General features: G+C 46.7%; 1 protein-coding gene across 1 annotated transcript in view; it reads left to right on the top strand.

The window, feature by feature from the left end:
• Nucleotides 1–15,740, top strand: part of CMKLR1 (chemerin chemokine-like receptor 1) — a 29,013-nt gene extending 13,273 nt beyond the window's left edge. The window contains exons 2-3 of the mRNA XM_073312627.1: nucleotides 12,259–12,343; nucleotides 13,288–15,740. Coding sequence (XP_073168728.1) covers nucleotides 13,291–14,364 — 1,074 coding nt within the window. The 5' untranslated portion in view covers nucleotides 12,259–12,343; nucleotides 13,288–13,290 and the 3' untranslated portion in view covers nucleotides 14,365–15,740. The remainder of the gene's footprint in view (nucleotides 1–12,258; nucleotides 12,344–13,287) is intronic.
• Nucleotides 15,741–17,239: the final 1,499 nt, after the last annotated feature.

The raw sequence follows: 17,239 nt of genomic DNA, 5'->3' as shown, positions 1-17,239 counted from the left end.
GTTTCCACAGTATGCATCCGATGAAGTGAGCTGTAGCTCACGAAAGCTTATGCTCAAATAAATTGGTTAGTCTCTAAGGTGCCACAAGTCCTCCTTTTCTTTTTGCGAATACAGACTAACACGGCTGTTACTCTGAAACCTGTCTATGCTATATCCCTATAATTCAGAGGTCAAAAGAACATCCTGTCATTTAAATGAATTGTAAACACAGAATATCTCAGTATTCGTCTCTCTTTTACATGTATAGCAAATCATCTGTGAATGGTGGAGGAACAAGCAAATTGCCTTATGTTAATTCTATAGCTAAGTACCAGTGATGGACCTCCTTCAAAGTCATCCTAATTACCTTTTGAACTCCAACTTGGCAAAAGATATGAAATTGTATAAAAGATCCTTGGGTCCTGATTCTGTCATCTCAGATCAGCTTAGGCTTCATCAGGAGGAGTTTGAGTCACAAGACTGAGGTCCCAGTTATGCTGGGATGCCCTGAATATGAGATTTGGACATTGGACTATAACCTATAAACTATTTCTGAAAGAACTCTTAGCAACTGCAAAGCTCACCATCTCTGCTCTGAATCTGCTCCCACGTGAATTGAACTCATATCTGTAGGTATATTGATCTTTTAACAATACTCTCTCTTTTGCTTTCTAATAAAGTTTAGTTTAGTTAATAAGAATTGGCTGTATTTGAGTAAGATCTGGAATATTCATTAACCTGGGAGGTGATGTGTCCGATCCTTTGGGATTGGTAGGACCTTTTCTTTTATAGGATGAAATAAGATTTTCAGAAACCATCATATTTGACTTAGGTACCTGGATGGAGGCCTGAGGCTGGATCACTTTAAGGGAACTGCGTTGTTTGGACTTCTGAGTAACCAGTGAGGTAATAAAGAAGCTGTTTTAGCCTGGCTTGGTAAATCTAAGTATTGGAATGTCCACCAGTTTTGGGGGATTGTCTGCCCCATTCTTTGCAGTTCACCCTAATGGAGTAACCACAGCTGGCTCCCCATTAGGACCCCAGTCACAGTACGGCGGTAATTTTAGGACACAGAATGTGCGTGGCGTTCTGGCCCTACACTAATAGAGGCGTCTCCATCCATGCCGCACAGATTCTGCTCGGAGAGCCGGGTTTTATATCCTTGCTTCACTGCTAGGATTACAAACATTCCTTCCATAGAGCCATAATGCTGAGCACATAAATCAGCCATATGCAGGCACTGTGCAGCCTTATCTCTGCTCTGGAAAGGAATGATTTTAGAAAACAAACGGAGTGGCGGGTTGAGTGTATCGGGGAAGATAAACAGGCTTTCTCTGAGAGCTGCTTGGTGGCTGGTTCCTGGTGGAGTGAAGGGATGGTGGGAGAAGATGTCACAGAATATAATGTGACCCACTGCTCTTAGGCTGGGTTTCCTAGACCTGGGTGTGAGTTCCATCACTGAGCTCGGGGCTGAGGGACCAGCTCCTGTAGAAAGGAACCTGTCCCCCGGACAAACCTTTCTGAGGGTTGTAACAAATCGGGATGCCCCTATCCCAGGTTATTTGTCCTCGGAGATGGTCCCAAAATAACACCCCCGCCCCAGGTTTAAACACCCTAGAGCTTTGGGGGAGAATAAATTCCTACCTGGGTTTGCACTGACGCCGAGCCTTTCCCTCTGTCATGGGTCAAACTGCAGATTTCATCACCCTCTAACTTTCAAGCTCTCCCCTCTTATTTCACATCTTCCCCGGCACTTGTGGGCTCTCTATTTAATATATTCCCTCCCCCCGCCCCTACCCATCTTATCTCTCTGCCCAGCTTCCTGTTTGCAGGCAGGCTTTGCTCAATTCTCCTTTCCAGGCTTAGCTATTAGGAGAGAGATCAACTGGAAGGAAAGGCAGTTGCAGAGTGGAAAGACAGTCCCCAGGGAAGTGGTGGAGGCAACCCTCTCCCCGCAAGGGATAGCGAGAAGGCATTGGCGGGAAGGATGCAGGTGACCTGCCAATTGCATGGGCTGAGGTTAGGTTACCCGAGTGGTCAGTCTTTGATTCATGGCTTCTTCCCTTATGGGAGTTCAGCGTAAAAGGGCCCTGACTTTGCAAGATGCAAGACTCAACTCTTGAGGCTTTTTCCAGCTAGAGCACTGACATGTGGGGCATGGAGCTGAGCCCAGAAGATGGGCTGAGGAGTAGCCCAAGAGGGGCAGAAGAATCATTTGTTTGTTTGGCCTTTTAGTTAGACTTGTGTTACCCTGGCAGGGGACCTGGCTGGAGGACGAGGCCCCAGAAGTTGCAGAGTGATGCAGAACCAGAATGGCAGACAATAGGGGGCGCTAGAGTAGAAGAACCTCTGCAATGCCTTAAGGGTTTAAGGGGGCGCTCCTGGGTAAGCCCCTCCCAATACCATTAGGCTTAACTTTGAGCATGTGTTTGCATCCCATTAAAATTGAGCATGTATGTAAGTGCTTTCCTGAATCAAGGCCATCGATTCTACAGCCTCAAGAAGTTTGAGTCATTCGGCTGATGGTCATTTAACCCTTGCGAACGTCCATTCCAATATTCTGCAGCAAGGGTTCTTAACACAGTAATAATGTCAGTGCAACATATTGTTCTTTTACTGCAGTATTTCCCTTAATAAGGGAGCATCTGATCTTTCGGTGCTTCTATATCCCTGAACAATTATCCCTGTCAGAGGTTTGCCTGTTGCTAATATAAACATAACTCCTGTTGTTAATCAACTGCATTGCCAGGGATACGAATAAAAGGAATCATTACAGAGGATGAGATTATTGCTGGAAACTCTGGGTCTGTTGTTTTAACGTATAAATGATATAATTGAAGCATCAATGACAGAAAAGTCTGAGCCAGTGGGTGTGAGAGAAGGAACAACTTCCAGGCCCAAGGCTGACGACAAAACTATTTTCAGGCCCATGTCTGCTCCAGCCATGTCTCCGGCTGTCTTTTATTAATGCTGGCAGAAGCACAGGAGGTTGGCAGGACTCCACTAACCAAATGTTCCCCAAACATCTGTCTGCGATTTCCATTACTCACAGAACTGGACTGGTCCCTTAGCCAATTTCATGTCTGCCAGCAAAACTTGTGAACATGCAAAATCTGGCTCGAATGTCAGTACTCTGTGGGCAGATTTTCCAGTCTGTGGGTGGAAGGCTGGGTCTGTGGTTGCAGATGTCGGATAGAGAGGATTACGGAGAGGAGCCGTGAGATTAGCTCTGTGATACTGCTAGTTATGAGAAAAGGAAAAAACTGAAGTAGAAGAAATGTCTAACAGGCTCACGAGTGAAGCTCAGGTCGCAAAATACTGCGGGGCTGACCCCAGAGTGCTTTACTCGGTGTTTCCCCAGTATTCAGTCAAGGGCTCCTGCTGAAATCCACAGGAGTTTGTCTAGGTAAGGAACTCCGTCTTGGCTATCAGGATTTAGCCTGGGGTTAGGGACAGATCCAGACTGTCATTGTCCTCAGCGCCTGTGGATCAGGCCTTTAACTAGCCATGTGCCTTGCTTGAGATCCATCGTTCAATAAAGCACCAGAATTGTGGGGCTGAGGGGACATGCTGGACCGGCAGCTCTGGAGGTGGAGGTCCTCTCTCTGCAGGACACGCACCGCAGGGCAGCACAAGTTTCTCTCACACCCGCGGGCTGGTGCTTGGCCGGGAAATCAGATTTCGGCTGGGCAAAAATGGGGGTCACCTGTTGGCAGAAAAAATAGACTTTCTCTGTTTCGAAAGCTCAGACTATGGAGACAGCATCGTCGTAAAGGCTCTGGGGAGTGCCCCAAAGCAGCATTTTGCTGTCGGTGAAGAATTTGCCCACACAGCTCAGCCCGGAGTTGCTCTTGCCTTTCCGCAAGCTTGTCGTGGCTTTCTCTAAGATGCATGTCAGGAGACGCTGATTGCCCTGAAGGACGAGTGTGCAGGGCATAGTGGTTTCTCTCCTTCCCCATGGCCAGATTCTGCCCTTACCTTTGCCAGGGTAAATAGGGAGGTGCTCCATTGACTGCAAGGTAGTTGCTTCAGCTATGCACAGAGTAACTGCACTCTGACCCTCTCCCCTGCTTATAACCAGGGCATCTCTCTCTGCCTGTTCCTGTGGACGCACATTCACCCAGGGATCAGACAGGGTGTGCTGCAGTAGAAGTCTCCCTGGTGAGCTCTCTGCTGCCCTCCACATACCATAGTCATTTGGTACGCACCATCGTACCCTCAGATCCCACAGTCAGACTCCCAGGACTGGCCTTTCTTTGCTGCCTGCGTGACGGCCCTTCCAGCTGCATTTACATAGAACAAACTGGAACACCCAAGACCCGTGTGACTAGCAGGGTGTGTATACCAGGATATACCTTGCGTAGTACTTTAAAGGTGGGATCCTGAAATTAACTGTAATAACTCCACTTTCTGCTGCAGCACACCCCCTTGGACCACCTAGCCACGGCCAGCACCACCGCCACAAAGGCCCACGCGCCAGCCAGGGCAGCGCAAACCCCAAAAGTCTGATTTAAAAAAAATACCATCACGCAACCCAATAGAGGTGTGTGTGTGGAGATCCCAACAGCTCGTCTGTGACCTCTTAGTGGTGAGTGTCTCATGGACAGGGCTGCACAAAGGGTCTGGCTTGAACCAGCACAAATCAGCACAAACCTACAGTGACCAGCCCAGGTGCATGAAGGTTTGTGAGGAGGTGACACGTGTGTGCGTTTTATTTGTCACCTGTACACCAGGTGTCTGCACCCTGCCGTTCTGTAGCCTGGAATGGCTTGTCATTGCCCACTCAGTGGGTGCCTGGCTTGAACAGAGTGTCTGGTGATGGTCTGAATGCACTGGTAACCCTTGGGAACACAATGGACAAATCCATGGTCTGATTTAGACAGACAAATGGACACACACACAAGTGAAACAAATGAATGAAGCTATGCACAGAGTTTCTGCCCCTGTGTGTGTGTGTGTGTGTATAGACAGAGACACAGACACAAGTTAGATCTCTATGCAGGCAGCCGGCTAAGACATTTGAAAACACCTACTTATATATTCCAACCTTCACTTAGAATTTTTAGCATCACCTGTTACTTTAGCAGAAGCTCATTGAATGCATCGGCCTAAACCTGTTCGCTTCTTTGTATGTGTCTCTCTGGGGCTATCTGATAGTGAAGTGGCTTTTCAGCTGTCGAAGGCTCAATGTTCTCCAGCCTATAGTAATTATTAAATGGCTTTGAACCGCTCCCTGCTGCAAGCTATCATCCTCTGATGCCGAGGACAGAGACATACTGTGCAGTGCCAAATGATGGGGAATGCTTCCGTGATTGCCACTGTAAACGCAGCTATTTAGATAATACGAAAAAAATATTTTCCGGCTAATTTCTTGGATTCTGCCTCTGCTCAGCTCAAGTTTCTACAATCTGCACCAGTTTATATCTAACTCTTTCTCGGGGTGAGCTGTCGAAGGATTTGTCACTAGGCATATGGTTTAAAATGGAGTATACAAACTAGGTATGTGGCTATTTTATTGCAATAACATTTGCGGTTGGAATACACAGTGTACACAGACCCAAGGTGGCCATCTGTACAGGGGTGAACTTCACCCTAGAAGATTAATTTAGAATGCCACACTCCTTGTTGCAAGCAAATTACCAATCAGCACAATGGTCCCAGTACAAAGCCTTCCTTTTTCTCCATCTCCGTGTGTCAGTCATGTCACATGTGCACACAGCCATGCCCAAACCAGTGCACCAGCTGAGCCGAATGGGTGCACCCGCCGAACAGGCTTGTCTATGTCAGTCATTCCCACCCGATTATGCCAGCTACCCCAGTCCAAGGCACTGCCCATCCCAGAGGGCGTCAACCAGTCATCCTGGGCTGAGCATTGTGGGAGCATCCTGACCTGGGGTTCCCAGTTACCCCTGCATGAGCACACCAGCTGTCCCAGTCTGAGTGTGCTAATCTCCCTGGTCTGAATACACAGACAGACCCAGGCTGATTCTGGATCATACACTGCTTCTGCTTTAGACCAGAACAGCAAAGAGCCAGATAATGGTGGCTGCTGGTTTATACTCACATGCTGTTACTCCTTAGATAATCACTTATTCCAAGAGGGCTTGCATTACATAGTCACTAGAGATGGTCGACAATTGTGCAGCAACGATTTTTTTGATCGAAAATGACATTTTTGGGTCTAAATGCACCTTTCTTTGGGAAATGTCCATTTCTGACAACTGCAAATTTTCAGTTGTCAAAAAACAACAACATTTTTGGCTTGCAGTTATACAACAAAATGCTGAAACATTTTTGCAGAAAATTTTTGACAAAAATGAAAATATTTCCATATTCTTTGAAATTTTTCACAGGAAAAACTCCAATTTCCTGACCAGCTGTAACCACTATCCACTCTAAGAGGATAATCAACTCATGCTTTATGCCATCAGCTGGTAACTGCATGGGTCAGGGAGTGGTTGCCCCTTTGGCCTGAGTGGTTAGTCAATATGTGGGGCCTTGCAGGGTTGTTTCCATTTGGATGAGGAATCAGTGATACAAGGCAGGTATTTTCTTTGTGTAGCATTGTTTGTTTTCAAAGAACACACATGAAGTCCTGTTTCTCCGAACATAGTAGAAACAAACAAGAGCAGGCAGTTTCTTTGCTCAGAAATCTCCCAGTCTGACACTCCAGTGAACTCTGTGCCCAAGAAGCTCTATCTCTTTGCTTCCTCTCTGGGTCATGCTCACTACTCCGTCTTCTGTTTCCAACACCCACAGGCAGCAATCAAATATCCTATCCCCTGAGTTTGCATCCAGGAAATCCCTCAGTCCACATGGCTTAGCTCTGACCTGCCAGGCAGCCTAGTCCTTGGGTGGTAGCATTTATTGTTTGCAGTTGTCTTTACAACATAATGGGGTTTGATTGCTCCTTCTACTGAGCCTGAAGGAAGATCCTTGGCCACCCATTGGCCTTAATGAGGTCTGTGACTTCTTTTGAATCCCAGAATCCACTGGTAGCAGCCATTAGCATCTTTCAGCATAGCAGTATCTTTCTCTCCACATATGAAACATTGCAGAACTGACCAGGAGGATATAGGTTTCCTCTTCCTCTGAGAGCATCAGTTAGTTTCCACCAGGCTGGGTCCTGGGGCTGAAGGACTGATTCCATAGGGCTCATCTTACAGATTTTTCAGAAGCCAGTGAGATGCCTTTCCTGGGATATATTCACGCTCACCTCCACCTGCAGTAGCATGGAAGGGATTATCTCCCATTGCTATCTTCATGAGACCAGTCTGACAATGGTCATCACCTGTGCTGAGGGCTGTTATAAGGGGATGGGGATTAATTGTTCTCCACATCCACTGGAATTAGGGCAAGAAGTGATGGGCTTAATCTGCAGCAAGGGAGACTTTCTAATTGTCAGGGTAGTTAAACTCTGGAATAGCTTCTAAGAGAGGTTGTGGAATCTCCGTCATTGGAGGCTTTTAAGAACAGGGTGAAAAACACCCATCGGGTTTACTTGGTCTTTCCTCAGTGCAGGGGCCTGGACTTGATGACCTCTCCAGGTCCTTTTTAGGCTGAGATTTCTCTCATTCAATGTACATTGTACCAATGCACCCCAGGTGAAAGTCATCCCAGTGCATAAGACTAGCCACAAGGCCTATGCATGGCTTAGGCCCCACGGACCTGGTGTTGGCTCACTGAGTGTTACTCAGAGTACATGGAATCTCTCCTATTCCCAGGGAAGCTTTGATTGTCTGACTAGCAAGAGTTTGGGGTTTTTTTAGTCATTTGCTTTGTACATTCTCCTTTTATTGTCCAAATGTTAATGTCCAATAAAAAGAAAGTAAAAAAGAACCAAATAAACAGAGAATCCCAACAAATAACCCATTAAATATAGCTTTGAAATGTCAAGCGAAATGTCACCTTGGGAACTAGTTGTTCGGAGCAACAATAAAACAGAATTTTTAAATAAAAAAAGACGTGTGTGAGCTCCATGGGAACAAAGTTCTGGTAACATCATAAAACTTCTCCACATGCATTCTCCTAGCTGGGGACTTATACCTCACTATTCAGTGCGGTGTATGAGCGCTAATCAGAAGTAAGCTCACCCCAGCCAGCAATCTGTCATTTATATTTAAAGATTTCTCCAGCCAATGTGCAACTGCCAAGGAGCTGTTGTAGGAACCTCCGGATCATCAGGGGTGTGTATCACACAAGATGAATTCCCCATCGTCACAGAGAGCATTGGGTGAGTTTGATCTGATGCGCCAACCTCAGAAAGGTTCAGAGTTCAGATTCAGCAAAGAAAAGGCCGTAGACATTCTGATGTTTATCAGAACCATCCACCTTTCTGAGGCCTGTGAAATTAGGCTGGAAATCTCACATGAACAGGGACTTTCTGCTACTGGTCAGGCCAGAGTTACATCAAGAGTAGCAGTGGTATTTTAAGCGATTGGATGGATCACAGTAGTACAAAAGAAAAACAAGTGTATGAGAGAGAGAGAGAGAGAGAGAGAGAGACGGGTAGGAGGAGTTGGTGCGGAGAGTTCAACTGACCACTTCAGAACCATCCTTCTGTTTGGGTTTGGGTTGGCTCTAGAAATGGAGCAGACTCCATAGGCATCAAACTTTTCCCCTAATGTTGTGGTCTGGGACTTAGGCAGTTGGACCTAGTGGTCAGAGCAGAAGCTGGGAACCAGGAACTGGAGCTGGAGGTCAGAGCCGGAGGCAGAGTCAGGAGTCGAGCCCAGGGTCAGAGCCAGAGACAGTAGCCAGGGGTGGGGTGTAAAAGCAGGGATCTGGAACAGGGCAGGAACCAGGAAGAGGACTGGAAGGCAGGGTCTAATATAACAGCCGGTCAGGGATTCACCTCATTGCCCAGACAACTGCCTGTGCCTCCTTCTGGCTTAAATAGGGAGTCTGAGCCAATCAGAGAGGCCAGAGGTCTCCTCCAATCAGGAGCTTCGTAGATGGTGCCTGTGTTGAGGAAGGGTCCATCAGCCCACACTCCCTGCTGGGTGGTGGCTGCAGTCTGGGTGCCTGCAGACCCAGATTCGAAACTCAGGATCCCTCAAACCTAGCCAGATCTTCCACCCTTATATTGCGTTCTACTCCCTGCTAAAAAAAAGTACTCCAGACCTGTTCAGTAAGAGTCAGAGATGCTACCGTTTCCCTTAGCGATAAGGCAGTGCCGGGGCTGGGTGTCATGGGGTGCGCAAAGGCGGGTTGGATCATTTGGGGGCCTGTTTGTATGAGGAAGGATGAACCAGGGAAGGCAGCTCCCTGCTCTTTTACGGAAGCCTTCTCCCATAAAACCCTGCAGGGCAAATGAAGCCGGTTCCTGCCATCGAGACCATCTCTGGTTTTGCCTTTCGAAAGGTAACAATGTGAAAATCACTGGTCTATAAAGGGAACTGTTAGAACGGCTCGTTAAACAGGAACATTAACAGTCAGCTGTATAACAACCACTTCTGCTGCTATTGTTACTTCCGCTGGATCATCAGCTTTAATTCCTCCTCACGACAATAAAGGGTTCACCAGGGGCAGGCCTCCTTTCAATTCAGGCCAACGTACAAGCCGGGTCCTAAAAATCTCATTTATTACAGTCACTTGGTTGTCTCCCTTTATTTATTACAGTCACTTGGTTTGTTAGTTTATTACAGTCCGTTGGTTTGTCCTGAAGTGAGACGGATACAAGGCAGTGGCTGAGGTGTCATGCAGCAGCGTAAGACCCAATCCAGTGTCGTCACCTGGACTCTGGTTCAGGAAAGCACTTCAAGATGTGCCTGACTCTTGAGGTCAATGGGACTTGAGCGCTGTGCTTAAAGTTAAGCAGGTGCTTCAGGGCTTGTCTACTTAGCGCGGCAATGCACCCTACAGGGTGGGATTTGTAAAGTGCATTCAGGTGTTGTGCATTATGTGGTCCAGGTGCTGCACATTATGCTGGTGTGCACTAAAGGTTCAGCGCACACCAGCTTGAAGTGCACTCGGGAGCCTTTAGGAGGGTGGACATGGCTCAATTAATGTGCAACACCTGAGTACGCTTTACAAATCCCACCCCCGGAGGGTGCCTCACCACATCCTGTAGATAAGTCCTGAGTGCTTTCCTGACCTGGGACCATGAGTAGCTGATGGACAAATTGCCAAACGTTCCTTGGTTCCATCAGCAAATCTCCCATAAATTGAGATTCTCAGGGATGGGCCGAATTCATCACCCTGGATCCTAAACACTCCCTGACTTGTATTGGGAGTGATGGGGTGTCTCAGAATCTAGCCCTGAGCAGAGCTGAACTGCACAGCATGAGCCCAGCTCTCAGCATTGCCGGGATGTTTTCTGAGCGATCAAACTTGGGGAATCTGCAAAGCGAGGCTTAAAAATCTTGTTCTCTCGCCTCATTTTTTTGCTTCTTCCTGCTTCTAGCTGGGCTAGACTAAGAGCAGGGCAGCCTTTCCAGTTGGGTTTTGGAACTCGGGGTCCTTGTAGGGCACAGGGCATGCAGAGCTGAATGACAATTAAAAATAATTAAAATAAAACAAAAGCCAACCAGGCTTTCCCCTATGGCCCTTTGCGACCAGCATACGCATGAGATGCATCTTCCACATGAGATAGTGGCTGCAGAGCCAAGGGCAGCATGTAACGACCCTTAGCGAGAACATTGGCGAACACCCTCATTTAGTTCAAGCTTGAGGTGAAGGGCTGGTTCAGTTCTTGCACAAAAGGGGCAGATGATATGTCACTGTATTTTGTGCTTTTATTACTGTTTGTTCTATGTCAATCCAAAGCCAGCTACTCTACCTAGGAGAAGAAGATAAAAATCAACAGCTAATACAAAACTGAGGCAAATGGCAAATATTGATTCAAACAGGAACAATTCTTATTGAATTCTGTAAATGAACAGTTGTCTAGTATTATCCTGAGGTATCTAGCTCAGTTTGTCAGACCCAGGAAATTTAGGCAGTTTGGGAAATGTTGAGATGTACAAAAAGACTTATCTGAACCTCCAGACTTATCACTAATTGACAGAGAGATGGGTCCAAGCCTCAAAATTTGCATTTGAATGTAGATTCAGATGTGGAAACTGGCACAGTTCAGAGGTCTTTAGACGGAGTGCTTTGGTTCATTACTCAGTCCTTACACAGGTAAACTTCTGGTGACAGGCGATAGGAATTTTTAACTCAGTAAATGGATGATGTAATCCTATCACACAAGGAGGCTAACGTACTTTCCAGTCCATTAGTAACTAAGGAGGATGTTAAACAATATCATCTAGAGATATATATTTTTAAATTAGCCAGCCTGGATAACTTGCACACAAGACTCCTAAAAGAGCTGGCTGAGGATATCTCTGCCCACTGATGTTATTTTTTAATAAATCTTGGATTACCAGAGAAATTCACCCTCACAAGCTGCCGTGTGAGTGATACAATATTCAATAGGCTATGTGCATATCCCCTTAATTACACTATCAATGTCTCATTCCTTGCCAGTGTGCAGCAGAGAAGCCAAGTGGTGCTGGTGGTTAGGCAGCAGCAGACAGGACTGATGAGTAAGGTCTTCTATTTACAGTAATGGCATGTAGGAAGTTTCTATCTGAGTAAGACGACTGTGATGTGAGCAGCGTCCATGTGACGACGAAGAATCCAGCCAGCAGAAAAAGATCCACAGGTTTACCAGCCGGGCATGGTGGGGGAAATTGTAGCTGTGGTTGTTCCAGGGGCTCAGAAGCAAGATTAAACTTACACTCATTTATCAAGTTTGGAAAATCCTTGATAGAGAGGCTGGAAGCAACAAGAGCTGGAGGGGATGGTAGCAAATGGAACTTTAGGTCAGATATGCTAATTAATTAACTAACTAAAAAACACTGCTGTGGCCCCTGTAGCAAGAGTTGCCAGAGGAAATTACTACATGCAAAAATCAGATAAGTTTAACTTCCCCAAACAACCCTTTTAAAATCACAGGTGGCTGTTTGTCTAAAAGGTCTGCATTAGCAATTATTTTGGGGAAGTTCTCCGGCCTGTGTGAGGCAGGGGGTCAGACAAGATGATCACAACAGCCACTTCTGGGCTTGGCATTTCGTAATCATCCCTGTGATTTTTGTCTTAACCCAACACAAACATGGATTTCCTCCCTTCCAACGCATCTTTCTGAAGGGTGCATGGCCCTAGTTCGATCCCTGTTTTGATATTCTATCTGTGCACCTGCACGTGCCTCTGAATAGGGAGTGCTTTCAAAGGGAAGAACTGTCCGTGTTGGTCTGGCTAATAAACCCGGTGGGTCTCTTTCCCGTATTGCAGGTGTTTCCAGCTATTCGGTGAGTGGATGAGGCCCCTGCTACAGGGACACTGAGAGTGGAGCTGAAAAAAATACGGGAGTAAATAGGTGAGATTTAATAAACTGCGTACAGGGCGACATTCTAGCCTTAGTCATCCCTGCGCAATCCCACAGGAGTCAGTTGAGAGGCATATTTGCCTGAGAGTAAAATTTGGCCACAAAATGTGCAATTGAATGAATGCTGAGGAGGAGAAAGAGCAGAGCAATGATATTTTGCACTTATCGGAGGATCTCAAAGCACTTAACAGAGCACCAATTAATTAAGCCTCAGACACTCCCTTGGGTGGTGGGTGGGTCGTATCAGACCCATTTTGCAACGCGAGGGGCTGATTCCAAACCTTGATGCAATCAAACAGGTTTAGACCAAATGCAAAATTCTTCACTCGGCCCTACGCGTGTAAACCCACAGTAAGGAAGCGGTGCAGCCACCATAGCTCTCAGTGAGGACGCTACCCACGGGAGAGCTTCTGTCTGCACGGGTATTTCATCTCCCTGAGAGGCAGGAGCGGTGTCGACGGGAGAAGCTAGTGTTTGGACCAATACAGGCACTTAAATGCCACGACTTGCAGCCTTTCCTTCATGTCTTTGAGCCAGGATTTGCTATATTTGACTGACCAGTCCTGGAAGGGCTGGCAGGCAGCCAAAGGCAGGTTTTCCCATAGAAATTGCATGTCAAATGTGTATACAGTAGCATCATGTTGGCCCCGTACATGATTTTAACCCCACTTTGTGACATAACAGTGCACATTCTACTCTTAGATACGTGCACAGAGTTGCCAGCTTCTGTCCTCACATGCAGGTATGCAGCTCCTCTGGAGAGCTGTAGACACATGATTTAAGGCAGCATGGAGCAATCCATTTATGCGACAAACTAAAGTCTGTGGGACAAATCCTGAATTCTTCACTCCTGTTGATTTGGCCTCGAACAGAAACAAGCAGAGAGATAGTCTATAAAAGAACCGCCTGGTGAAATTGTTGTGATTTGTTTACAGGTAATGGAGATCTACAATTCCTCTTATGACTACTTGGTGGATTATGATATTTATGATGATGATTTGGCCACGGTTAGTGTTAAGCAAGAGCCATCGCATGATGCAAGAGACATTGCTAGAATCCTCTCTGTTGTAATCTACAGCCTCACCTGCCTCCTGGGAATTCTGGGGAATGGCCTAGTCATCACGATCATCACTTTCAAGATGAAAAAGTCCATCAATGCCATTTGGTTTCTCAACCTGGCTGTTGCCGACTTTCTTTTCAACATCTTCCTGCCGCTGAATATCACGTACACCGCCATGAACTACCATTGGGTCTTTGGGGCAGCCATGTGCAAGTTAAACTCCTTCCTCCTCAACCTGAACTTGTACAGCAGCGTGCTGCTGCTGACGACGATCAGCCTTGACCGTTGTGTGTCCGTGGTCTTCCCAGTCTGGGCCCAGAACCATCGAACCACCACTCTGGCTTGTTTGATTTGCGTCGTCGACTGGGTGGTTGGTTTGGTCATGAGTTTGCCATCTCTCATTTTCCGGGACACTGCAACTCACCAAGGCAAGGTGATTTGTTTTAATAACTACTCCTTGTCCAGAAATACGTCTGACCATCTTCAGGGTATGATGAGACACCAGACTGTAAACATCATCAGGTTTCTGACAGGGTTTGTCATTCCCATCACCATCATCACAGTCTGCTACATGACCATCGTCTTCAAGCTGAAAAGAAACCGGCTCGCCAAATCCAAAAAGCCCTTCAAGATCATTGTCGCCATTATTGTGACCTTCTTCTTGTGCTGGGCCCCCTACCAAGTCCTGAACCTCCTGGAAACACAGCATGACCACATCTCCCATATGGTATTCATGATTGGGATTCCCATCACCACGGCTCTGGCTGTGGCCAGCAGCTGCATGAATCCCATCCTTTATGTCTTCATGGGCCAGGACTTTAAAAAGTTTAAGGTGACCATCCTCTCCAGACTAGTAAACGCACTAAGTGAAGACACCACCCACTCGACTCTCGCTCAGAGGAGCTTCTCAAAGATGTCCTCAATGACTGAAAAGGAGACCGTCTTTCTCTGAGCAATACCTGTGGTACCTGAGGGGCTCACCCAGGATAAGCTCCCATCAGCTTTTATTTGGATGCCAAAGATAATTGCACTGAGATCTTTGAACATTCTCTAGTGCTTTCAAAATATGGTTGAAGAAGTGTTCCAAGCAGCGCCTGGGTTTTCCCGATCCAATCTGTGCATCTGCCCACATTAGTCATGTCTGATGACGGGTGCCAGGAATCTTCACTATAGGTTCTCTGACCCAGATTGTTAAAAAGTGACAGACCATATGCACTCGCAATACCAGTGCTGGTAGCGCTCCATGTACCTTTTGCTTGCACCTTTACACTTTTCTCCTCATGCCTCCTGAACTGCTCAAGAGAAGGACAATACTACCTTAAAGCACCTGGAATCAAAACTGCAGATATGGGTTATTATGTCCTAGAGTTTAGAACGCTCTGTGGCCAAAATGCATTTCCATCCATCCATCTTTGACTACTGGACTAGTTAATTCATTTAGTCTTTTGCCCAAATCAGATCCTCAAAGATTATACATGCTCACACCTAATAACTGTGTGTTCAAACCCTGCATTAGTGGTGACTGCACATGCAGACTGGTATTTTCATGCACAAATCTCCATTTGCACACACAATTGCTTAGTCTATGGGCAAATTAGCACCCAAATGTAGAAAATTTTACCTTAAATGACTAGAAGACTGGGTAATGTAGAAGTTTCCAGAGACCAAGGAAATTGAAGAGACCTATCCCAAAGAGAGATAAAAGTGCAGAGAAGAGAAAAACAGATTCCTTCCCACTGAAGTTGGGGAGAAGGTGGAGGAGGCCATGACTTGTAACTCTTAGTTTTGAGGACATCCTTCCAATGCCCACCGCTAAGGATACGATTATGTCACGGAAGTCATGGATTCTGTCACTTTCACAGACTGCCATGACATTTTCCGCGTCAGCCCCAAGGTAGCAGGGGGCTGGAGCTGTCAGCCAGCGGGGGCCCTGGAGCTCCGAGCAGCACCAGGCTGTGAGGGCCCCAGAACTCTCAGCCACTGCAGGTGGCAGGAGGCCCCAGAGGGTGCTGGGAGTACCTGGGGGGCCACCCACAGGTGGTGGGGGCACCCGGAGGGCAGCGAGCAGCAGGGGCCCCTGTCCATGACTTTTACTAAAAATAACCGTGACAAAATCTTCACCTTGCCCATAACACACCGTGGGATCAAAATGTGGTGCTTGTCTAGCTGGGATATATATTGCCTATTATATAAGAAAATGATTATGAATATGTTATGTACAGAATATGCATATAGCCACTTAACCAACATCTTAAAGGCATATAATATATTGGTACGAGTATAATAAGTTTTTAAATTGTGTTCTGAACATTCTTTTTTCATCAAGTCCACCTGAAGTCGGAAAGGATACAGAAGAACAAATAAATATCAGACAGAATACTGATAAAAACTTACACTCACGTAACACCTGTACTGCAAAGGGATCAGAAAATGTTTCTGATATACGTACTACGTACCAGGATAACTTCTTCCACTACTACAATGCAGCCACCTCTGGGGTTGAACGTGGCACCGCATGCAAAAACACTACACAACCGTTTCAGACAAGAAGTGAAGAATAACTTGTCTGATTAAAACTGAGCGGGAGCACTTATGGAAAAGTCTTATAGAATCTATAAGGGGTAAAAGTACCAGGGCACTATAGAAATGTAAAAGGGTTATATAGAAATTACTCTAAAGATCTATAATACTTATTCTCTAGCGGAGATATAATTATGGAGGAGAACTAGATAAGGTCGCACTGAGTTTCCATTCTAGCCCCGACTTTGCCAGCCCTTGACCTCCGCATCTACAAAGAGGGGAAATCAGCCTCACAATGGGTGAGTTAGGTCTTCCACCACATCAGAATCGAGTTGGATTTGGCATTCCTGAGTTAGGACGTTTGCTACTAACTTCTCTAGGGGTATGTCTACACTACAAAATTAGGTCGAATTTATAGAAGTCGGTTTTTTAGAAATCGGTTTTATATATTCGAGTGTGTGTGTCCCCACAGAAAATGCTCTAAGTGCATTAAGTGCATTCACTCGGCGGAGTGCTTCCACAGTACCGAGGCAAGCGTCGACTTCCGGAGCGTTGCACTGTGGGTAGCTATCCCACAGTTCCCGCAGTCTCCGCTGCCCATTGGAATTCTGGGTTGAGATCCCAATGCCTGATGGGGCTAAAACATTGTCGCGGGTGGTTCTGGGTACATATCGTCAGGCTCCCGTTCCCTCCCTCCCTCCGTGAAAGCAAGGGCAGACAATCGTTTCGCGCCTTTTTTCCTAAGTTACCTGTGCAGACGCCATACCACGGCAAGCATGGAGCCCGCTCAGGTAACTGTCACCCTATGTCTCCTGGGTGCTGGCAGACGCGGTACTGCATTGCTACACAGCAGCAGCAACCCATTGCCTTCTGGCAGCAGACGGTGCAATAGGACGGGTAGCCGTCATCGTCATGTCCGAGGTGCTCTTGGCCATGTCGGCTGGGAGCGCCTGGGCAGACATGGGCGCAGGGACTAAATTTGGAGTGACTTGATCAAGTCATTCTCTTTAGTCCTGCAGTCAGTCCTATTGTACCATCTTCTGCCGAGCAGCCATGAGATGTGGATGGCATGCAGTCCTTCTGCACCGTCTGCTGCCAGCCAAAGATGTAAAAGATAGATGGAGTGTATCAAAACAAGAAATAGAGCAGATTTGTTTTGTACTCGTTTGCAACCCCCCCCCCGCCCCCCGTCTAGGGGACTCATTCCTCTAGGTCACACTGCAGTCTCTCACAGAGAAGGTGCAGCGAGGTAAATCTAGCCATGTATCAATCAGAGGCCAGACTAACCTCCTTGTTCCAATAAGAAC

This window comes from Lepidochelys kempii, chromosome 15 (genome assembly GCF_965140265.1).
Source record: "Lepidochelys kempii isolate rLepKem1 chromosome 15, rLepKem1.hap2, whole genome shotgun sequence".
NCBI lineage: Eukaryota > Metazoa > Chordata > Testudines > Cheloniidae > Lepidochelys > Lepidochelys kempii.
This window is presented reverse-complemented; position numbering and strand designations above follow the sequence as displayed.